Source organism: Apiospora aurea (assembly GCF_038362705.1).
Source record: "Apiospora aurea strain CBS 24483 chromosome Unknown utg000004l_segment0_segment0, whole genome shotgun sequence".
Classification (NCBI taxonomy): domain Eukaryota; kingdom Fungi; phylum Ascomycota; class Sordariomycetes; order Amphisphaeriales; family Apiosporaceae; genus Apiospora; species Apiospora aurea.
In genome coordinates, this window is record NW_027117391.1 from 1,005,308 (window position 1) to 1,027,265 (window position 21,958).

Sequence of the window (21,958 nt, forward strand, 5' to 3'; positions counted from 1 at the left end):
GGATGCGACGCAGGAAGTTGCAGGAGGTGCATTATCTCCCTCCATGAGTAGCATGTCCTGTGTGAGGCCGAGAGACTCAAGGCGGTTCCCATCACTCCGACGATAGATTCTCCAACGGCAGACACCAATTGGAAGAGTGTTCACAACATCGTTCTGTAAACCTCCATAATGACAAGCAACGGCACATCGAATGGCCCGGCCCAGCGGCCGAAAACGGGTATCAAGGTCATCGTAGTAGGAGCTGGTAAGAGATCGGCCCCAGAGCATTCGTTATATGCGACAGTAACATAGAAGCTCACCATGTCACCAAACCAGGCTTCGGCGGCCTCGGCGCCGCGATAGAATGCCACCGCAACGGCCACGACGCCGAGATCTACGAGCAGTTCGACGAGCTCAAGTCGCTGGGTGACATCATCTCCTTCGGCCCCAACGCGGGCCGCATCTTCCACCGGTGGGGGTGAACGGCCCGGGCGAGGTCGCGGACCGCATGCGCGCCTTCAGCATCGACCTGCGCGCGTACGGCTTCAACATCCACAAGTACGACACGGGCGAGGTCGTCATCAACCAACGCACGCCCGAGTACGACCGCACGGCGCCCAACTTCAATGGGCACCGCGGGGAGCTGCATGCTGTGGTGTATGAGCATGCGACGGTTGAGCTTGGGATTCCGATACACTTGGGTAACAAGATCCGGACGTACTTTGAGGAGGAGGGGGAGGCGGGTATTATCCTGGAGAATGGCGAAAAGGTAAGCAATTGAGATGGTATGCAAGCAAGACGAGTTCTGTTGAGCTGAACGGCCCATCTAGGTTGCAGGAGACGTCGTGCTAGCTGCCGACGGCGTCCGCTCCAAAGCGCGCAAGTCCGTACTGGGGTACGAAGATAAGCCTAAAAGCAGTGGTTATGCCGTGTGGCGCTCATGGTGAGTCGTGATTATCGACCCCTTTTCCCCATGTACTCGCTAAGGTATGTTGCCGCCGCCGCTAGGTTCACCAACGAGGACATGCTCGCGGACCCCGAGACGGCGCAGTTCTGCAACAACGGCGACACCTTCAACGGCTGGATCGGGCCCGACATGCACCTCCTCTTCAGCACCATCAAGAACGGCGCCGACTGCTGCTGGGTCCTGACGCACCCGGACGAGCACGACATCGACGAGTCCTGGTCCTTTTCCCGGCAAGCTGACCGAGGTGCTCGACGCCCTCAAGGACTGGGACCCCATGTGCTCCCGCATCGTGAGCAAGACGCCCGAGTCCCGCCTCGTCGACTGGAAGCTCGTGTACCGCGACCCCCTGCCGACCTGGGTCAGCCCGGGGGCCCGCATTCTCTTGCTCGGCGACTCGGCACACCCGTTCCTGCCGACGAGCGCGCAGGGCGCGGCGCAGGCGATCGAGGACGGGGTGACCATAGCGACGTGCCTGCGGCTCGGCGTGTCGAAGGACAATGTGCCGACCGCGGTGCGCGCGCACGAGCGGATCCGGTATGAGCGCGTGCGCGAGGCGCAGAAGACGGGGGAGAGTACGCGGGATATGTGGCACAAGACGGACTGGGACAAGGTCAAGGACGATCCGACCGTCATTCAGTTCCCGCGGCTGGCGTGGATCTTTGAGCATGATGCGGAGAAGCATGCGGAGGAGGTTTATGGGGAGGTGGTTAAGCAGGTTATGGCGGGAGCTTCTTGATTAGGAAACGACCCATGGGAGCACAGTTAGTTGTTTCATTCCTTGGGAGCTAGCTTCATGAAAGAGTCACTTGAACGAAGTTACACCACCTCGATTGACGGCCGATTGAAGTGAAATCTCACGTCATGTTTATATATCTGCTGAAGTAGTATTGGGCTACCCCTATTTCGAAACCAAACATTGGCTGACTTCAGATTTAGGAAACTGTTTAGCCTCTGCTATACGCACATCCTTATGTCCCTCATCGTATATAATATTCTCTATCCGGGCGTTTCCGCGTCGACCAGAGCTGTTCATAGTCCCCCGCCCTTAGACCTTAGCATCGGCAACGACGTGCTGCTTGGTGGTGGAAGAAGCCCCGTCTTCCTCTTCGTGGATCGCGTGTGGCATCTCCGCCTCCTTTTCCTTTTCAAGAGCAGCATGGGCGCCAGTACACTTGTATCCGCGGAACTTTCTTGCTGGGAGACGTGCTTCAAACTGTTCGAGAAAAGGTCAGTATGTATGTCACCATAACCCCATGCTTCCTGCTTATAATGGACCAGCAAGGACAAGAAAGCTTGGGCTTGACATACCATCTCATCAATCTGCTCGAGGGTTCTGTCCTTGGCTTCAGGAAGGTAGAAGTAGATCCAGACCATGGTGATGAAGCATGAAGGTGCCCAGATGTAGCCGTACTTGGGACCCCAGTTGAGCGAGTCCGGGTTGATGAAGTAGGGCGCCGTAAACGTCGTAAGCCACTAGAAGCAAGCAATACGTGTCAGTACTTGCATATCTTCTCCCAATCGTAAAATCGAACTTGTCACTTACAGCCCCAAAGAATCCAATCGCCGTCGCAATCCCAAAGGTATACGACCTCAACCGCTGCGACGACAGCTCCCCGCCGGACAGCCAAGCGTACGGCGAGATGAGCCCGTTGTACGCGACGATGTAGATGACCGAGATGCCGACGATGACCTTGCCCGTCTTCTCGGTGCCCGGCTCGACCGTGTAGACGACGGCGATGATGAGCTGCGCGATGCCGCACAGCGCGAAGCCGGCCAGCATCATGGGCCGCCGGTAGCCCCAGCGCGTGATGACGAGGTTGCTCATCACGAGGCCCGCGACGCCGACGCCGGTGAGGATGCACGAGTTGCTGAAGGCGTCGCCGACGTCGGCCATGGAGAAGAAGTAGGTTCCGTACGCTGTGATTATCAAGTCAGCACGCTTTACTTGTCAGCCAGACGGAGGAAGGTGTGAGAGCTCACAGATCAGGAACATGGCGCCCGAAGCTGCCTGCGTCGTCAATCCCAACACAGCGATGGTGGTGCGACGACGGTCAATGGGGTTGCGGACCAGGTCCAAGAGCCCGATGCTGGACTGAAGTTGCGTCTCAGCCGCAAGAGCGGCCTCCATCTCGGCGAGCTCGTCGGCCACACTCCAGTGAGTGGGCGGTGGCCGAAGCCAAGTGAGGCTCTTCTCAGCTTTCGCTATCTCACCGCGGGCCGCGAGCCAGCGCGGGCTTTCAGGCAGGAAGAAGAGCGCGAAGAACAGGATCCCGGGCAGGATGTGGACAGTGCCCAAGGGGATAATGTAGGAGCTCCGGTCGGGTCTTTCGGCGGTGCCGTAGTCGACGAGGTTACCGACGAAACTACCTAGCGCGACCCAAAGAGTGAACGCGGAGATGCCGAGACCTCGATACCTGGCGGGTACGATTTCCTACCGCGATATCAGACCACCAGTACAGTGCCTGATATTACACCGAGGTTGTAACTTACGGTGATATAGAGCTGTGCGTGGGTCATGAGCAGACCATTCGCCAAACCCAAAATGAGCCGCCCGGCATAGAGGCCGCCAATGTCGGTAGTGGCCTGCATGATTGCCGTGGACACGAAGACGAGCGCGCAGGCGATCCAGAGCGACGGCTTGCGGCCGACCCAGCGCGACGTGAAGCCCGCCGACGAGGACGAGACGAAGGCGCCCAGCACCATGAGGGAAGAGATGAGCTGCTGGCGTCCCGACGAGATATTCCATTTGGGAAGCTCTTCTGTGGGTGGCGTGCCGAAGACCTGATATGATTGCAGCAACGTCGCTGTTAGTACGGAGGGTAGGTTCTTGGTATCAGTCGGACTCGGAGAGAGAACGGAAAAGGGGGGCGACGCACCTTGAGGAATCCGACCATGGCCTGCAGACCACCGATCACGCCGAAATCAAGACCATATTGAAACGAACTCAGCGACACAAAGGTCATGGCCACCAGGGCTTTGATGTGAAGCCTGGCGCCCGCCTCCTGGTTCATCTGTACTCCAGCCATGATGCGAGAAGGAAAAGCCAGTACTCGAGAACTCAAATGCTGGTGACAGATTACTGAACTCAAGGTGTATCTCGTCTGAAAGAAAAGGAGCGACGAGGCCAGTTGAAAAAAAAAGTAGGCCACGGTACTACTCAGCTAAGAGAGCCACTCTGCCAACGTAGTAGAAACGACGGCACATTTGCCGCCCTGGCTTCGACAACAATCTGCACGGCGCCCGTTAAAGTCCCGATACCCCAGCATGATCTTGGTCGCACACTCTCTCCCAAGAGGCTAGATCTTCTTCAAGAACCTGCTTGATTGCAGCTGCATAAAAAACGGCACACACTCCCCCTTCAGGTTATTTCTGGGGCTGATCGCCGTAGAGGGTCCGCGAAGGGAGGCCCCTGGTTCGGCAGATCGAGTTGGACGCAGATTTCCCCGCACTTGGATGGATTTGGCTGCTACTTACCCCGGATCCGATGGCATGCTGCATGGTTCTGTGGACTCCGTGGACTTCGTGGAAGGGCTATCAAGCGCAGAAGCAAGAGGTCATATGGACGATGAAGTGGTATCCCAATACGTGTGTGACTTATGCATCTATTCCTCGGACCCGTCCCCGATAGGATGTGAATTACACAAGAATCCAGGTCTTCCTTCCTTCGGCTCAATCCCGGATAGTCAGTACATTGGTGGCTTTTCTCAAACGGCATCATATGGTCTTGGCCACAGAGTGGTGTCTTAACTGTTGGTGATCCGGGAGGTTTTGTAGGCAACCAGGGAGATTAGTGAGTCAAACGTTGTCGGCTAAGGTCGTACAGGTCTCAGGTGTGCTACCAACCGCAACTCTCTCTACAGCTTCTGCCACAGCTTCGTCGCAATCAAGAGAACGCGCACAGTAGATTTAACTTGACTCTTCGTTGGGATGTTTTGGTATTATATTTCAAGAAGTTGGAGTGATTCGCTTCCGCTAAATAAGTCATTATTATGATTATGTGTGTTCTGTTTACTAATTCTATCATGGGTAACATGGCTGCGTTTACATCCCACGTCCCTCCTGGGTATATATCATTCTATCCATCAACTCTAAATAAACCAAAGCGCAATCTACTCGCAATAAATAATCATCGTCATATCTAGGTCCTCAACTCATTGTCCGGGGACGCATCTCTGTCGCTCTGCTGTTGCTTTTCCATCTCCTTCTTTTCTTTCCGCTCCGCCCGGGCGAGCGACCTCTGCCGACGCTCCTCGCGCCATTTGGGCCCGTTCTTCTGGATGACCCAGAGGATGGGACTGGGGATCAAGAAGAGCAACGCCACGAAGGTATAGGCCCAGCCCCGGCCCCAAGCCCCGATGAGGATCTCGATGATGGCGGTCGCGACCGCGCCGGCCAGACAGCGCACGAAGTTGTTAGCCGCGGTCGCCGTGGCGGGCGCTTCGGGGTACAGGTCCACAATGAGCGTGTTGATGATCTGGAAGCTGCCCGTGACGCAGAGGCCGATGAAGAAGGACAGAACCAGCGGCACGGCGACGTGGAGCTCGGCCTGGAGGACCCGGCCGTACGCGATGTACACCGCGGCGCCGACGAGGATGAGGGGGAAGATGAGCTGGATGCGCACGCGCTCGATGGGGAAGTCTTTCGGGTTGTCGCCGCGCTTGCGGTCGATCGTGACGCCCAGCTTCTTGGCGGTCCGGCGATAGTTCCAGTCGAGGATGAACCCCTGCGATATAGAGGATGTCATGCAGGCGACTCCGACGGGCAGGTAGCATAGACCGAGTTGGATATTGTTGTAGTGGTAGATATCCGCGAACTGGGTAGACAGGGTTGCCGTGCAAGTCATGAAGCCCACATAGATCAGGGCATTGTAGCCAAGCACCAGGGCCATATCCTTATTACCCAAGACACGAAGGGTGTTGAAAGGATTGGGGATCGGGAACTTCCGTTTCGCTTGGGGCGGCCGTGATTCGTTTACGGGCAGTCGTCGGAATCGGATGTAATCGAGCAAGGTCATGTTCCAGCCTTGAGGCGGGATCGAGCCGTTCCCCACAATCTTCCTCCCCGTTTCGGGAACCGCCAGGATGTAGGGAACCAGGAAAACCACGGATACGATGACGCAGAACCAGAAGACGGACGGCCAGCCCAGATACTGTGTCAGCAGACCGCCGATAACGGGGCCGAGCGAGGGGCCAACGGTGATACCGGCGCCAACGATGCCCATGTAGCGGCCCCTTTCGGAGCTCGGAGCTATGTCGGCAACAACTCCGTAGACCAGAGCAATGGTGCCACTGCTGCCACCGCTCTGCATCATGCGAAAAACAAGCAAAGCGGCGAAGTTCCTTTGGAGGGCCAACCCGATATTGGCGCCTAGGTAGATAACCATGGCGATGATGAAGGCAGGCCGGCGGCCGGCGGCATCGGCGAGATCTCCGAAGATGGTCGGCGCAAGGGCTTGGAAGATCATGTAAGTAGTAAGCGACAAGTTAGCCTGGCCGATGGACACGCCCAAGTCCTTGGCGATCGACGGGAGCGCGGGAAAGTAGATGTTGGCGGTGGTTGGGGAGATGAAGGCCGAAATGCAGTTCATGGCCACGATCCAGTAGATCATCTTGGTGGAGAAGACGGTGTAGGCCGGTCCGCTCGAAGCTCGTGACACGACGGCCATGTCCTGCTCGGCCTGGTCCGCATCGTCGCGAACGGTGCCGTCGAGGCTGGGCCGGCTCGAATCCTGGGAGTTCCTCCGAGACGAGTCGGCGGGAGAGATAACGCCGCTCGGGGGAGTCCGATCCGAGGACAAGCGCTCATCGTCTTTAGAGGATGGCTGGGCCGGCGCCGGAGGTTGACTCTCGTGTTGTTTCGTATCGGCATTCATAAGGACGATGGGCTGAAGTTGGAGGAAAGGGAAGGATGGTAAAGTTCCATGACGGATGAAATACTTTTAACCGGTCCGCCCGGTCAAGGGGGCATCGGTGTAGATAAAAAAAGATGGACAGGCATGGTGGGGGGGCGATTTCGGATCTCAGGAAAGCGTGATAACAGGAGCGTCCATGTGAGAGAGGTATCTTGCGCAGATGGGTTATTCCCGTAGCGAGAAACCCACCCTTTGGCGGGTATTCGGATTTACCGCCATGCTGTAGGTGGTAGGGGCGATTTGCTGTGGGATCGCAACGGTCCTGGAGGCCACTAATTCGTCCTAGTGTCGGCTCTTAGAATTTCTCCTTGCGTTTTCTGTACGTTGCTCACCTCGATGCTCACCTGCCTGCCTGCATGCTCACCTGGGTGCTGGGTCCTTACTGAGCCTCAAAGGGCTTCCGTGGGAAAGGAAGGCATCAGGTTGCACCTTTGGATGAACAATAGACCAGACGACCGACATCGATGGTTCTTCAGTCAGCCAGGGGCGTGCATAGCTGATTTAGAGTTCTGGTTGGACCAAGACTGGACGAAGAGCCGCCTCGATTGGCTGCGACCGAAGCTTGTCCTGCGGTGGCGCTAATTTCAGCCACACGCCCAAGCAGATCTGTGGCTATGCAGCAACGTCAGAGCTTCGTACTAACACCAAGCTGCATCGTGGCTTCCTTGTTTAGGGAGCGAGGACGAGAGCTGTCAAGTAAAGCTGACCAGCATTGCCCAGACAGCAACCCTGAGATTGCCTGCACTACAGTACAGTCGAACGACTAATGTTTTTATGATGTGATGCCAAATATTTCCACTACACCAAAATGACCGACATCACGCCTCTCTTCGATGGCTTCCTGACACAACACAAAGTTTCGCGCGCCAAGCGTGCCTTCAATGTGGACAGTCTTGACGAGTTTGTCAAGGAAGCCTACACAATCTACCGGGCCATAACTTCGCTGCATGTCGACTTGCGCAGCATTCGCCAGCGTTACCTCTCCACCGCGCCTCCCCGAAGAACCCTCATCCACTCCGCCCAGCATGACCGACAATCTCGGCCCCTCACCGATCGCGAGCGCGAGGACATCGATGCGAACTCCAAGAACTTGCTACGCCAGCTGAATGCGAGCATCCGTGAGCTTTCCGATGCCGAGAATACGCGCCGGGAGATGGAGGCCGCCCTGATTGGCAAGAAGTTTGGGAGAGGATTGGGGGCATTGGGAGCTTGGGCGGCGGGCGGCGGAAAAATCAACAAGACTGCGGAGCACGCCACGGCGGAAGGCAAGGCGAACACGCTGAACACGCACCGTGAGAGCGTGCTTTGGACCCTGCGACAGCGGCTACAAGAGTGCGTCAAGACGCAGCAGGACATGATGGAGGTGCGACTACATCGCGAGATGGAGAAGAACCGTAGCATCCTCGCGAAGGCTACATCATCAAACATGGCGAGCCTGGTGGTTATGCCTGAAAGCCCCGGCAAAGAAAGGAGGAAGCAGTCTCAGCCACTGCCACCAGGACAGCAACCGTCTCACGACGCGGCGCAAGACTTGTCACCCGAGCAGATCCAAATGTTTGAGAAGGAGAACCACGATATGCTGAAGCACTACGAAAGCACGTTGGACCAGGTCAGGTATGTAGATTGTCTACCGACCCCCGAGTTTTGCCCGCCCACTCTTTTCACGATGCTGACCAAACACCCAACAGAACGGCGGAAAAGTCTTTGATAGAGATCTCGGAGCTGCAGACACAGCTTGTCAACAATCTGGCGACACAATCTGCACATATCGAACAACTGGTAACAGATTCCTTCAATACTGCGGAGAATGTTGGAAGGGGAAACACGCAGCTCAAGAAGGCGACTCAGCGACCAAGCATGGCCAAGTATATGTTCTACACAACGTGTGGGCTCTGTTCGTTCTTAGTTGTCTGGGACCTGATAATATGAGCCAACGAATTGCAGTTGAATAAAACACCTGTACTTGCATATTCGAAATCGTCACATGTCTGAATACCATAGTATTAATATGGTCGCAGCTGGGGTAACGGCTGCCGAATGGACGCAGGTCGATCAAATCATCACATGCGAATGCCTAAGTACGTGACGATCGGTTGAGAACGGAATTGTTAGCCCCAGTGTCGGGATTGGTGCGCTTCACTGTTGTGGGTGCCGGGTCCGGTTCCGGGGCCTTCGCAGCCTGTAGGGGATTTTTTAGGGATCTGCTCAACACTGAGGACCTCCGTTTATCCAGGAACGCGCAGTATCTGTCAAACAGGAAAATGAAATCCGAGAGTCCCTGGTGTTTTACAGGGAAAATATTTAATATGCATAATTAATAATAATCAGCAGAGGGCAGCAACCGAAGATGCCGACGGGTTAACGTAACTTTTAGTGGTGAGTGAGCTGATGATACGATTCTGGGGTAATGGAAAATGCCTCGGGTCGGGTGTGAGATCATAGGGGACTCACCCTCCAAATCCACTACCCACCCACCACATGATCGAGCTATCGCCAGGGGGCCGGGCGTGGCATGACAGGAAACCTCGAGCCGACAAGGTCCCAAGGTCCCACGGCTTCTTCGCCAACCGGGTATGCACTGTATGTAGGTAGTAGGTATCAATTAGTTCTGACCATGAACAGGATTAGATAGGATGGATGGTTAGCTAGGCTGGATGGACATTTAAAGCCTGCGCGGGCCTCGCTTCATGATTTCTGGGGAGTTTATTATTAGTTGACGTTGTTTCGCCCCTCTCCTCCCCTCGTTCTATCAATAGAAAGTCCGTCTCTCACGCGTCCCTCGACGATAATTGCCTCGAGAAACGAAACGATACCACTGCCCAGACTCGCAATCTCCAGTTAACCGGTCCTAGCATTCCCTTTGGCCCCTCCAGGCTCATGCGGTCTTCCCCGTAAACAGGCTACGATTAGGCAACTACCCCACGGAGGTGAACGCTGAACCCCTGCGTTTGAGACCTACAGGCCCCACGGTTACGACAGTCAGCCTATCGAAACGACCTGAATCCAATCCTCCCACCCGCCTGCGACCAAACCAATAGACCAAACAACACCCAGCTCCAGCCTACAGCTCCTTCCCCAGCCCGTTCGCCCGCGTCCCTTGCTGCCCTGCCCGCCAGCGTTATTCTTAGTACCAGCACCAGTACCTGCCAGGCCTAAGACCTTATTAGTCGCCCGTGGGGGAGAGCTATATCTCAAGCTGCCTTTCCCGTTCCTGGCTGCTGTCCTTGTCCTTTCACCATGCCCACCAACAATCCAAGCAACAAGTTCGACCCTTCCTACCACGCCAATTCAGTCCGCCGAGTGCACAGCATAGCCAAACAGATGTCGCCCCCGTCAGCAACCAGCTTCACCGCCGAGGTCGTCCCTCAGGCACCCGAAGATCCCCTCTTCGGTTTGATGCGAGCTTTCAAGGCCGATGAGAGCCCCGACAAAGTTGACCTTGTGAGTCGTACCACTGCTGACATCACGCGATCCGATCCGATTGCGCTGAGGGATATCGGGTTTTGCTAACATTCACAAGGGCATTGGTGCCTACCGCGACAACAACGCAAAGCCCTGGGTGCTTCCCGTTGTGAAGAAGGTATGCTTTCATCTATTGCCATCTCCTCATTTACGTCATGGTCGCCGTCGGAACAGCCCCGACAAATGAAAGGGCCTCAACCCACCCCATCTCCACCTCTCTTGAGGACCACGATCGCTAATTGCAGCTCTACACGAACAGGCAGACGAAGCCCTCCGCAACGATCCCGAGTTAAATCACGAATACGCGCCAATTGCTGGACTTCCCTTCTTCACCAGCAAGGCGGCCGAGCTGATCCTGGGCGGCCCCGACTCGCCCGCCATCAAGGAGAAGCGAGTAACATCCGTACAAACCATCTCCGGCACCGGTGCCGTACATCTGGGAGCCCTCTTCCTCGCCCGCTACTGGACTGGCAACAAGAAGGTGTACATCTCCAATCCCACATGGGCCAACCACAACCAGATCTTCGGCAACGTAAATGTGCCCATCGCCAGCTACCCCTACTTCTCCAAGGAGACCAAGGGCCTGGACTTCGATGGCATGAAGTCGGCCATCCTCGGTGCTCCCGACCGATCCATCATCCTTCTTCACGCTTGCGCCCACAACCCTACGGGTGTCGACCCGACCTTTGAGCAGTGGAAGGAGATTGCTCAGATCATGCGATCGAAGAATCACTTCCCCTTCTTCGACTGCGCCTACCAGGGTTTCGCCACGGGCGACCTGATGAAGGACAACCTGGCTGTTCGCCACTTCGTGGAGCAGGGCTTCGAGTTGGTGGTTGCCCAGAGTTTCGCCAAAAACTTTGGCCTGTACGGCGAACGCGCCGGCTGCTTCCACGCCGTGACGGGTTCCGCGCCCGACGCCGAGTCTACCATCACCCGTATGGCGTCGCAACTAGCCATACTGCAGCGCTCCGAGATCTCCAATCCCCCCCCTGTACGGCGCGCGCATTGCGGGCACCGTGATGAACGACCCCAAGCTGTTCGCCGAGTGGGAAGAGAACCTGCGAACCATGAGCGGCCGCATCATCGACATGCGCAAGTCGCTACGGGCGAAACTCGAGGAGCTAGGCACCCCCGGCACATGGAACCATATTACCGATCAGATCGGCATGTTTAGCTTCACGGGCCTGAACGAGGCACAAGTGATGAAGATCCGATCCGATGCGCACGTTTACATGACCAAGAACGGCCGCATCAGCATGGCGGGTCTGAATACGGGGAACATCGACTACTTTGCCAAAGCCCTGGATAAGGTGGTTCGGGATACGCAGTAGTTAGCAGATGATGAGTGATTGCGCTAATTAATTTGGGGCGCGATGTTGGCCGCTCCGTGAGCTCAGCTTTCCGACCCAGGCGGATGTATTGATGTCGGAGATCTTCGTTTTCGTCTCCATAGATGGCAGGACCAAAAGTTACGTAGTTCACGAGATATGTTCCTGGGAAGATCAATAGACTTGAATGTCTAGTAAACATCACTGTGCCTACTTGGTCCCTTAATGCCACATGCAACTAATTCGTGAACGAATTCCCAGTCCATGAAATACCCAGGTAAAGTAAAACCAAGCAGATGGCCATTTTTAGGCATGTATCAATTTGGTTGATCGGGATATGACAGTAACTCGAGGATTTTGCTATTGAGGCTAAAGAGTTCATGGCTGTTACGAAAGATCGTTTACAGAGGCGCGTCGCGTCGCAAGTACTGAAGTTCAGGTTGCTCTAGTGAACATCCCAGCCATCCGAGGCAAGTAACATGTCAATGCCGATCTGCCTAATAATAGTCTTAGCAACAAAGAACGTCAATGTGCAACACCAATACTTCCATTTCTCGGACGAAAGTGACTTCTTGCTACACTTCATTCATTTTGGCGCCTTTTGCATTATGATTTCTTGCTTTGATACAATCTTTTACACAACACAGCCGGGTTTACAGCCATAAACCATGACGCGAGTTCTGCCTTGGAAGCGCAATGGCGCTTCGGCTCGTTCAAGCACTACACCAATACCGAAAGATCCAAACCGAGATGCCAAGGCGTCGTCGGCGCTCTCAGCCGCTTCTTCCAAGACGAGAAGTAGGCAATTGCGCGCTCGTATGTTGAAACGCTACTCTTCTCCTCTCGAAACGGTTTGCTAAACCACAGTGCGCAGGCCGCTCTGGTTCTACCTCGCCGCCGCCTGAATCGCTGCAAGAAAGGTAGGCTGGCATGATTGTATAAGCTGCAATCTGACGGAAATAGGTACTAATGGTGCATGCATAGCTTCATGGTGGAAGGACTGGGAAACGACGATCGCTATCACATGGTCGAGGACGAGCTCCTTGCGACGGCTCGCCAATTCACGGCGCATCTACATGCTGCCGAGTACTTGAGGCTGAAGGATGCGGCCAAGTCCCAGAACGCCGCAGTCATCAGCCAAATTGCGCGCCCCGTGGTGGGCGGCATGTCGCGGATCGCCGAGAAGAAGAAGGAGCGAGCCGATCTGCTTAGGAAGCAGAATGCCGCTATTCGAAATGCCAACAAGGACGACTCCGACTCCGATGACGAGGATGTTGCTCCAGACAGTGCGCTCAAGGGAACGTCGCTGTACACCTTGATGGCGAGTCCACGGAAGCAAGTGCCGCGATTGGACAAGATCGCATCTTTCTCGAAAGCAACACGCGCAGCAGCTGGATTCGACGCGAGCTCCAGCGAGATGGCGGATTCGTCGCGTTGGCCATCTGTGTTTTCGTCATCTCCTACACGGCGTATGACGCCCGCTATGGATGTGGACGACGATGATAGTGACGACTTGGATGTTTCGCGTCGGCCTCCTACTTCAAGGATTGATAACTTAAGATCTACACTCGGTAGCAATCGCTATACAAATACGCAACAACCAAAGCTTCCCGTCCCGACTACTGGCATGAAACGGCCATCTGCTTTCACGAGAACGCCGTCGTCATCTACGCCAACCTCGCAGGCGACTCAAACCAATACGCAGAACACCAGTGCACTTTCCGACGACGATTCAGACGACGATTTATTCGGTGTCAAAAGCAGGCTCGCGCAGCGCAATACCCGCGAACGCAAGAGGGCTAAAACTACACAACAGGAAAGCAGCAGCAAAACTAGTACAACAGCAACATCATCGTCTCAAGACTTCATCCCGGGATTCTTGTGATGGATGCTCGCTAGTTAACCTTGGAAGGGGGTCTCGTACGGCCTCTCGGCCTGGGGCGTGATGCGCGCCAGGTGCCGCCGCTGCTTGTTCTCCCAGTCCACCAGGGCCGAATGCTGGGTGACGCGGTTGTCCCAGACGACGACGGTCCCCTGTTCCCACTTGACGCGCACATGGAAGTCGGCGCCCCAAGCGATGTGGCTGTACAGGAAGTTCAGGATCGCGTCTGACTCTTCTTTCTTCATGCCGACGATTTCTCGCGTAACTGCGCAGATGATTAGCTTTCACACATTGCCTGGGTTTTTCGATATGCATTACTTGGTTTCAAACTTACATTGAGGGTTAACATATAACGACTTCTCACCCGTTGCCGGGTGTGTTCTCACGATGGGGTGTACATTTGCGACAGGCTCCCGGCGGACAATGCCACCCCGCGCCAGCGATGCGGCAGCCTGCTCGAACCCGGAGTGCGTCGCCTGCAAGCCATGCAGCCGCTCCTGAAACAGCGGGCTCAGCCTGTTATAAGCCTCGACCGTATTGGCAAACAGCGTATCGCCGCCCGTCTCGGGCTTGTCGAAGATGTAGAGGAACGTGGTGCCGGGCGGCTGCTCCTCGTACGAGACGTCGGAGTGCCAGGCGACGGAGCTGGTGCGCGAGGCGTAGAACTGCTTGGAGGACTCGTCGCCCTCGCCGCGGTGGACGAGGTGGACCTCGGCGTAGCCCGCGGGCGCGCCCGAGGCCGGGTGGATGTGGTGGCGGCCGAAGTAGCCGCCCCAGTCGAGGGCGGACTGGATGGGCAGGTCCTTGAAGTCCTGGTCGCGGAAGGCGACGACTTTGCGCTCGGCCACCAGGCGGGCGAGTTGGTCTTTGCCAGCGGGGGTCAAGGTGCTGAGCTGGACGCCGCGGACTTCGGTGCCGGCTAGGGGGTGATGTGGGTGGTGGTAGTAGTGCCGGGGTTGAGGAGGTCGGGGTAGGTGGAGTCGGCGTCTTTGCCGTGCTCATAGTGCTCGAAGGGCTCGAGGGGCGGGTATTTGGTCGAGGCGTCCCAGGTGGGCAGGTAGTGAGGGTACTGTTTTGGGGATATGTATGAGCGCTCTGGACCTTCACGTTTCTAGAAAAAGGAGGCAAGGACTTACCGCGGCACCTCCTTCCTCTACGTCCTTGTTGTACTTGGGCGGCTGCAGCTCCTTGTAGGCGCCAAAGTGCTGGGGGTCTTGAGGTTCTTGGGGACAGAGACGGGCTCTGTCACCGTCACGGTCGAAGTAGCGGATGGCGCCATGATGAGGATCTGGTCTCTTTCTTGCCTGTTTGTTTACCAAGGAGAGGAGAGAAACTTGATATTTGGATTTGGTATCTAGTTCTAGATATGATAGAACGACCCCCAGAGGACAGCGAAGCGAATCGTTCCCTTTATGAATACATGAGATCGGATGCGGCATCCCACCCCCGCTTGGAGCACTTGCTTGGGTGCAGGGCAGGTATGGTGTGTGTATCACGCAATCTAAGAGCCATATCACATATACTTCCCTGACGGCGTCGTCGATCTGCGATGCGACACGCTCTATTGCTATGTATGTCCCATCCCCTTGCCTCCGACTAATTCCCGGTGCAGGGCGGGCCACACACCCAATTGATCATGATAAGGTGATGCCACAACCCATCGCGGCCATTGCGACTTCACACGCCCCTACAAGATCCCTTGTCGCTGTCGGCATTGATGTGATGCCGAGTTTGGAGTGAGGGGTCCGCGTCGGCAGAGGGAGGGCTGATGTTGCTATTGGAGTAGCTTAGCACGCCATCTTCCCTCCCACCATCTCGTCTCCCCGCCGGTTGGGTTGTTTTTTGGGGGGGGATGACGGCAGAATCAACACCCGATATATGTTGGCGCTTTCGGATAGGTCCGCTGCTACTTCGCTGCCATTGCTGGGGATGATGTCTGCGGGATATGCCAGTTATGTTCGACATCGCTGCTGGCTCGTGGTGTATCGCGTGTGGTGGTGTAAGTGGCAGTTGGTGGGCTGGCGACTAATTGACGGTATCAAGTGTTTACACACATGTGCGCGCGCACACAGACAAACGCAGTCGCACTGCATTATCGCCTGCCTAGACTGCGAGACACCGACCAAAACCTGGTGGAAGCTTCTGGGCCAGTCAGGTATTCAGATATATGCCGTTCGCGGGTAATGTCCAATTCGCCTTATCAAGTACAATTTACTAGATGTAACAGCGTTAAGCTACCCCATCCAGGGTAGGGTGTTGAGATGGTGAGTGTTCACGGCGTCGAGAACATAACTCCACTCGGTAATAGAAATCGAAACTTCCGGAACTATTCTGGACGGTATTTCGCTAGGTACTTATCAACACGATATCGATATAATATCTAGGTATGCCCCTCGTTGCCTTTGTCTTGTGCGCACGTTCACGGCCCTCCGCCGTGCCCGGGAGGAGACGGGAGGAGACAGGTTTGGATACCGTTTTCGGGATAGTTGAAGTGGTTAGTGGAGTGATGCCAAGAGAAAAAAAAAGGAAAAAAAAAACAGCAGCCCCCCCTTCCTCGCGAACAGACGATATCCAGTTTCACGTTGTGACGCTCAAACTTGGAAAAAACTTGAAAATTTTGTATGACTCGCCCTTGCCTAAAAGCCGTTTTGCGTGATGTAAATGACAACATATCGTGGGATTGACTGGGAAGGCGCGGCTGGGATGTGCCTACTTACAGAAGACAGTATGTGCTATTGGGGGCCAAATTGGTGGGCTTCCGGCAGACGCAGTGGTCTTTGGTGGGGGGGAAAGGGCGACAGAGCTGTTGTAGGTGTAAATGGGTAGGCAGATCCCGAGTTTGGCTTCTGCGCTCAGACTGCCTTCAAGTGACAGCCCTGCGCTATTGATCATGGAAAACCCACTCGCTCATCACATGCACGCAAGCAAGCAAGTCATATGTAAACGAGAGTGGCCCCCAAGCATTTTGCTCTCATCTTTTCCCTTAAATCTCAAGCACTCCTCGTCGCCTATGATGTTCTTCTTTGGCAGCCTTGCCAAGGCTTGGCCTGGCCATGGCCGGATGGTGCATGACTCCCCGACCGCAATGGGAGCCGACTCTCAATGCGACATCATCACCCAACGAGCCAACCATTCCAACCCCGCTAGGACCGCGCCGCAATTGTAGAACTCATAACATTGCCTTACAATAGCATTCGGCAATACCATGTCAGCGACAGATCCTGGCCGCCACGAAGCGACCCAACAGACGGAGAAACACGGCCAGGCAATCGATCTCGGGGACCAAGCCGAGCTCCGGTCTGGAGAACCCTGTCACTACCGATGGGAGTCACGGGGACCCGGCTCCCTCGCCGGGGGAGTCGCATGCAACGGTTCCGCAGTTTGGACTTGACGGGACATGCGAAGAGTGCAAGGACTTGTACCTGGCCAAGATGCGCTCGGTTTCCTCCGATCTGCAAGACGACGAGGCAAGGGAGCTTGGTGTCCGTGTATCAGCCCTAAGCCATATCGACACTTATTGGCCTTGCGAAACGCTCGAGGCTCTCTTTGCGCCGGACAACCCTTCGACAGAATGCGCCATGTGCCGAATGTTTCGAAGTATGCGCTGCTCTGGTTCGCCCAGTCGCCGGTATCACCTGTAGGCCTTTTCGGCGGCCAGGCTGTGCTATGAGAGTTTCAGGGTACCGTTAGCTTTGGCGAGCGGCGCTGGATCTGGCATTCAAGATGCTGTCTCGTTCTGTGTGCTTCCAGGCATACCTCGGCCAATCACTGCGTGGTCGACAGCACTCAAGTCTGGGACTTTCCTAGCGGCCAACACTTGCGAGTGCCCCAAGCGTGGCGTGCCTGGGAAATAGTTGGACGATGATACGAGCCACTACAGATGAATTGGGAGCTTGGCTTCCGCTGCTAGTCGTTACGCGACCATTCCAATCGAAGAGACATTGCTGAAAAGTAAGCGGATGGGTTTCTTTTTGGAATATGGTAAGTTTAAGGGAAATCACTGCTGCTCAGTATCCACTTCCAGCTTAAAGACCCAGCAAGCTACCCCCAGTCTACGTACAACTGATTCCAAGGCTATTGATTTTCTATCGATCCAACCCACGAAGACCGGTGATTCCCTTACACCACGGAACCTGGGCTACTTGCCCTCTCACTTGCGACCTGACAATTGGCTCGACATTCAGTCTCTCGAGTCAGATGCATTCTATGGCCGCAGCATAGATCCTTTGGCTGTCGACTACAGTCTACTCTGTGGTTGGCTGCGACAGTGTCATAAGAGCTGCCAATTGGGAAGTTTCGTCAAGGCGCGGGATCGATTTCGGAAATTTCACTTCTATCTTCTGGACTGCTTGAAACGGGAGGTCTTCAAAGTTCCTGCCAAAAGGCAGCAACGTTACGTCGCTTTGAGTGACGTTTGGGGCAATGTGAACCTGGCGTCACGGCATCGGGTTGATGCATTGCCTTTTCAAACCCCCTCACGCTGTGCGGATGTTATAGGAAACACAATCACCGTCACCTTGCAACTCGAATATCGCATCCTTTGGGTAGACTGCCTCTGCGTCTCTCCACTTCCTTTCATCCGACACGAACAAATCGCAAACATGGACGTCGTGTGTAAGAACGCGGAAATGACAATTGTAGCCGCAGCGGGGACGAGCGCCGACTATGGCCTACCTGGAGTTGGCAGACGGACGCGCAACCACCACCCATAAATCCGCGTCGGCGACCATCAAGTTTTATCTGTAACGATCAACCCTGGAAAGTCTCTAGAGGAATCCACCTATCAAACCCGAGAATGGACATATCAGGAATACTTTTCTCCTCAGGGGCGCTTTTTTTTGGATCAGCAGGTCCACTTCGAATGTTGCGACAAATGCAGGGTGCGTCAGCAACAAGAAAGGTTTGCCTGCCCTTCTCCTCACTTCAATGGTGGCGCGAAGGATCACGAACGCCTACAGGGCGCTGGCATTCAAGATGGCTATTCTCGCAAACTCCCAGTAGAGTGGAGATACGTCGATACTGCGCCCCTGACGAGCGATATTCCCTCATCCGGCAAGGTCTTTGCTCTGTACGCATTTGAGCACCACGTGACCGAGTTCACGAAGCGCAAGTTGCCGTGCGCTTGCGACTCCCTGCAAGCGCTGAGCAGCGTGCTGGATAGGTTCATGTACGAAACTCAGGCGATCTGCCATCTGCACGGTTTGCCCTTCATGCCCCGGCAGGACGTCATGTACTTGCAGGGGCGGGATGAGCATGCATCTCACTTCAAGTGCGGTCTTCTCTGGACTCATGGTCCAGACAGAACGTCTCAAAAGCGCCGATGTGAGTTTCCGTCTTGGAGTTGGGCCGGCTGGGAAGGTCGAGTGCAGTGGTTGGCCACTACAACAAACAAAAGGTGGTTTGCGGAGTCGACGGATTTTGCTGCCAAATTCGAATTTCCACTGTCGATCGCTTTCTCCTCCCCCGGCTCAACATCCGGCCCAACAGTCAAGAAGCGTAGGAAATCCAAGCTGAGCATGCGCCCGGTGCATGCCTGGCGCCCGAATACCAAGGACCATGGATCGCCAATGGAGCTACTTTTTCGGGTCACCTTGTACGACATCCCGCACCGCGTAGGAAACCCGGTTCCCAAATGTGATGGGAAAGATTTCGGCGCATATCTTGATGACAAGGTGATCAATCGCCGTCTCCATCTGACTGAAGTCTGTCGACTTTGGTCACGAAACGATCCAGGAAACGAAACTGAGTGGACTCATACTGGATACGGCCCTTAATATCCGGTGCCACCACGTCCTGGTCATACGAGAGGTGGCCAGCAGAGGCACAGCTTATGGAGGGAGATGCTTTGAGAGATTTGGCGTCATGGAAATAGACACCCAATGGAATGGTTGGACCGGTCCCTCAGCCGTGCAAGGGTGGTGATTGCATTGCCATTTTACCACGCCGTTGGTTCGCTCTTTTCATTGGCAGAACTAATGGCGATACCAATACCAGCCCGACCACGTTTGCACAAATCCGTCATTTGCGCGCTCTTGAACTCCCGGTCCGAGTTGAAACACATTGGCCAGCCACTGTTTACGTGGTACGCGTGCTGTCAACCGGGTTTACGGAGACGGCCCACCGAACGTGAAGCACATCGGCCCATCGCTTCAGACACGGCCAATAAGGGAGCGGATTACTCGGGTTTCATGCAGCAAGCCTCGCGATTTATTCTAGAATAAACAGGGAGCAACTAATCTAGCGTCGTCGCTTCCGGCCCCAGCCTGTGGGGTCCAGCGTCCTGCTAATCACGTAAACAGTACTACCCTAGCGCCGGCATCGTCCCAACTGGGTAACTTCGGGCCCTTTTTACCAACGCCTGAGCCGCTAATCGCCCCCGGAGGAGATCTTTTCGGTGATTCGCGCGGGCCGCACGCCTCAAGGATCGTTCTTTTACCCACAGACCTAACGTAGTGAGTGTTGGGAACGAGGGTCAGCGGGAAATGCGCCCGCTCGTGAGCTGTTTCTGGGCTGTCCAGACGGTGTTAGCACCATTCCCTGGCTTCTGTCCTGGCCGCCCACGTGTGCTCATTTCGGGGGCCAAAGAAGAAAGGGAGGAGGGCAAAAAGTCCCCGGGGAGCCGGGCATCTACGGACAGAGAATGTCCGATATATATCGTCGACGATAGCCAGCTAGGAACTGAACAGGTTCGTTTGAAGGCTAAGCCGGTGCCTGTCTGCTCTTGCTACTGTTTGCCTGCTCCTCCAACCGTCACTCGTTACCAACAACAACCCCACTATCGTTAATTGAACTCTACTTCTGCGAGACAGAAGCACAACAAGCAAAATGCAGGTCATTACTACACTCATCATGGCTTGCGCCATGGGCTCAGTCTCGGCCAGTCCCTTGAATCTGGGCACTTCCGATCTCGCCCTGGGACCGAAGGCCAAAGCCGATGCTCCTGGACCTGGACCTGGACCTGGACCCGTCCCCGTCCCCTCAGCAGCAAAACCGTTGAACTTCGATCTTAAGTCCAAAGCGCAATTGCCACTGCCCCAGCGCACGGTCTACCAGTTCCCCGAAGACCACACATGGGTCGAGAACCTGTACGTGCGCGACAACGGCGACATCCTGATGACCATGATGTGGCCCAAAGCCTCTCTCTACCTCCTGAAGAACCCTAAGACCAACCCCGAAGGCACCGAGCCCACCCTCATCCACACCTTTGACAATGCCCAGGGCCTGCTTGGTATCGCCGAAACCGCCCCCGACACCTTCGCCGTGGTCTCTAGCAAGTTCAGCGCCATGGCTGCTGTCGTTTCTGGTGGCAGCGCCATCTGGGAGATCTCGCTCCAGGACGTCGCCAACCCCAAGGTGCGCAAGGTCACCGACCTGCCTGAGGGTGGTTTCCTGAACGGCATGGTGAAGCTGCACTCTGCGGCCTGCAGGAACGTGGCTCCCGGCGACCGCAAGACGGTCCTGGTCTCGGACAGCTTCAACGGCCTCGTCTATCGCGTCAACACCAACACCGGTGCCTACGAGGTCGCGGTCAAGGTCCCCGAGATGGACCCCGTCGAGGGTGCTGCGCTCCCCTTCGGTGTCAACGGCATCAAGATCGTCGGCCACTACCTCTACTGGGCCAACTCGGACCACGCCAGCATGCACCGCGTCGCCATCGACATGACGAACGGCCACATGCGCGAGGGCGCCACGGTCGAGACCCTCGCCACGCTCAAGGACACGGCCTTCCTCGACGAGTTCGATATTGACGAGGATGGCACCATCTGGGGCGTCACCAACGCCGACAACAAGCTCATCGCCATGCGCCCCAGCGCCCAGGGCGGCTCCTACGAGGTCGTGCTCGGCTCCAACACGGAGATGACGCTGGCCGGCGACACGTCGGCGCGCTTCGGCAAGGGCGCCGGCAACCGCCGCACGCTGTACATCACGACTGGCGGCGCGAGCGTCGTGCCCGTCAACGGCACCATCACGGAGCCGGCTAAGCTGGTGGCGGTGGATACTCGGGGATACCTGAACTTGTAGTACACACACCGAATCTTTTCTGTCGCGTGACGGAATTTTTATATATAAAACAAAAAGCGATGATCAACTTTTCCGCGCGATATACCTCTTGTAATGTTTACTACAGAATGACGTTCAATGTCTCTCTTGCCATAAATGATTTAATTACTATACGATTTGCTTATATGCTCGGAACCTCTCTCAAATGTGCGTCGTGATGCTGCTGAAAAATCGGCCCCTGAATTAGGCAGATTCGCTTGGGTACTAGCCAGGCTGCTTGCCTTTTCGACAAGTTGTTACACTGCCTAGAAGCAGTCGTTTCTCAGATACCTTTCGGGATTTCCCACCACCGTCGCTGCTAAGTTTACCCCTGTCGGAGCCCTTTTCGCGTATGCTACTTAGAGACCCCCTTGAGAGTGTAGTAT

The 21,958-nt window shown here is 55.5% G+C and overlaps 9 protein-coding genes across 9 annotated transcripts; 6 read left to right on the plus strand and 3 right to left on the minus strand.

Annotated features, from left to right (window-relative positions):
* Window positions 1-168: 168 nt before the first annotated feature.
* On the plus strand, window positions 169-1,682 carry PG986_005129 (uncharacterized protein; the record flags this gene model as incomplete). Its single annotated transcript, XM_066841351.1, has 6 exons — window positions 169-244; window positions 292-451; window positions 502-748; window positions 810-922; window positions 988-1,480; window positions 1,542-1,682. 6 exons carry the CDS (start codon window positions 169-171, stop codon window positions 1,680-1,682), a joined length of 1,230 nt encoding a protein of 409 aa, XP_066701213.1.
* Window positions 1,683-1,991: 309 nt separating this feature from the next.
* On the minus strand, window positions 1,992-3,972 carry PG986_005130 (uncharacterized protein; the record flags this gene model as incomplete). Its single annotated transcript, XM_066841352.1, has 6 exons — window positions 1,992-2,159; window positions 2,255-2,419; window positions 2,490-2,863; window positions 2,927-3,377; window positions 3,437-3,727; window positions 3,823-3,972. 6 exons carry the CDS (start codon window positions 3,970-3,972, stop codon window positions 1,992-1,994), a joined length of 1,599 nt encoding a protein of 532 aa, XP_066701214.1.
* Window positions 3,973-5,084: 1,112 nt separating this feature from the next.
* Window positions 5,085-6,818, minus strand: PG986_005131 (Itaconate transport protein; the record flags this gene model as incomplete). The annotated part of the gene is made up of 1 exon (XM_066841353.1): window positions 5,085-6,818. The coding sequence occupies one exon, from the start codon at window positions 6,816-6,818 to the stop codon at window positions 5,085-5,087; it is 1,734 nt and encodes a 577-aa protein (XP_066701215.1).
* An 847-nt stretch (window positions 6,819-7,665) lies between these two features.
* PG986_005132 (uncharacterized protein) lies at window positions 7,666-8,786 on the plus strand (the record flags this gene model as incomplete). The annotated part of the gene is made up of 2 exons (XM_066841354.1): window positions 7,666-8,471; window positions 8,546-8,786. 2 exons carry the CDS (start codon window positions 7,666-7,668, stop codon window positions 8,784-8,786), a joined length of 1,047 nt encoding a protein of 348 aa, XP_066701216.1.
* Window positions 8,787-10,094: 1,308 nt separating this feature from the next.
* Window positions 10,095-11,653, plus strand: PG986_005133 (aminotransferase class I and II; the record flags this gene model as incomplete). Its single annotated transcript, XM_066841355.1, has 4 exons — window positions 10,095-10,298; window positions 10,378-10,437; window positions 10,579-11,264; window positions 11,287-11,653. 4 exons carry the CDS (start codon window positions 10,095-10,097, stop codon window positions 11,651-11,653), a joined length of 1,317 nt encoding a protein of 438 aa, XP_066701217.1.
* A 665-nt stretch (window positions 11,654-12,318) lies between these two features.
* On the plus strand, window positions 12,319-13,535 carry PG986_005134 (uncharacterized protein; the record flags this gene model as incomplete). The annotated part of the gene is made up of 3 exons (XM_066841356.1): window positions 12,319-12,466; window positions 12,525-12,570; window positions 12,635-13,535. The coding sequence occupies 3 exons, from the start codon at window positions 12,319-12,321 to the stop codon at window positions 13,533-13,535; spliced, it is 1,095 nt and encodes a 364-aa protein (XP_066701218.1).
* Window positions 13,536-13,549: 14 nt separating this feature from the next.
* Window positions 13,550-14,811, minus strand: PG986_005135 (alpha-ketoglutarate-dependent taurine dioxygenase protein; the record flags this gene model as incomplete). Its single annotated transcript, XM_066841357.1, has 5 exons — window positions 13,550-13,797; window positions 13,867-14,451; window positions 14,484-14,601; window positions 14,669-14,737; window positions 14,764-14,811. 5 exons carry the CDS (start codon window positions 14,809-14,811, stop codon window positions 13,550-13,552), a joined length of 1,068 nt encoding a protein of 355 aa, XP_066701219.1.
* Window positions 14,812-16,963: 2,152 nt separating this feature from the next.
* On the plus strand, window positions 16,964-19,306 carry PG986_005136 (HET-domain-containing protein; the record flags this gene model as incomplete). Its single annotated transcript, XM_066841358.1, has 3 exons — window positions 16,964-17,169; window positions 17,557-18,146; window positions 18,303-19,306. Coding segments are annotated over 3 exons (798 nt in total). The 3' UTR covers window positions 18,305-19,306.
* Window positions 19,307-20,381: 1,075 nt separating this feature from the next.
* On the plus strand, window positions 20,382-21,554 carry PG986_005137 (uncharacterized protein; the record flags this gene model as incomplete). Its single annotated transcript, XM_066841359.1, has 1 exon — window positions 20,382-21,554. One exon carries the CDS (start codon window positions 20,382-20,384, stop codon window positions 21,552-21,554), a length of 1,173 nt encoding a protein of 390 aa, XP_066701221.1.
* Window positions 21,555-21,958: the final 404 nt, after the last annotated feature.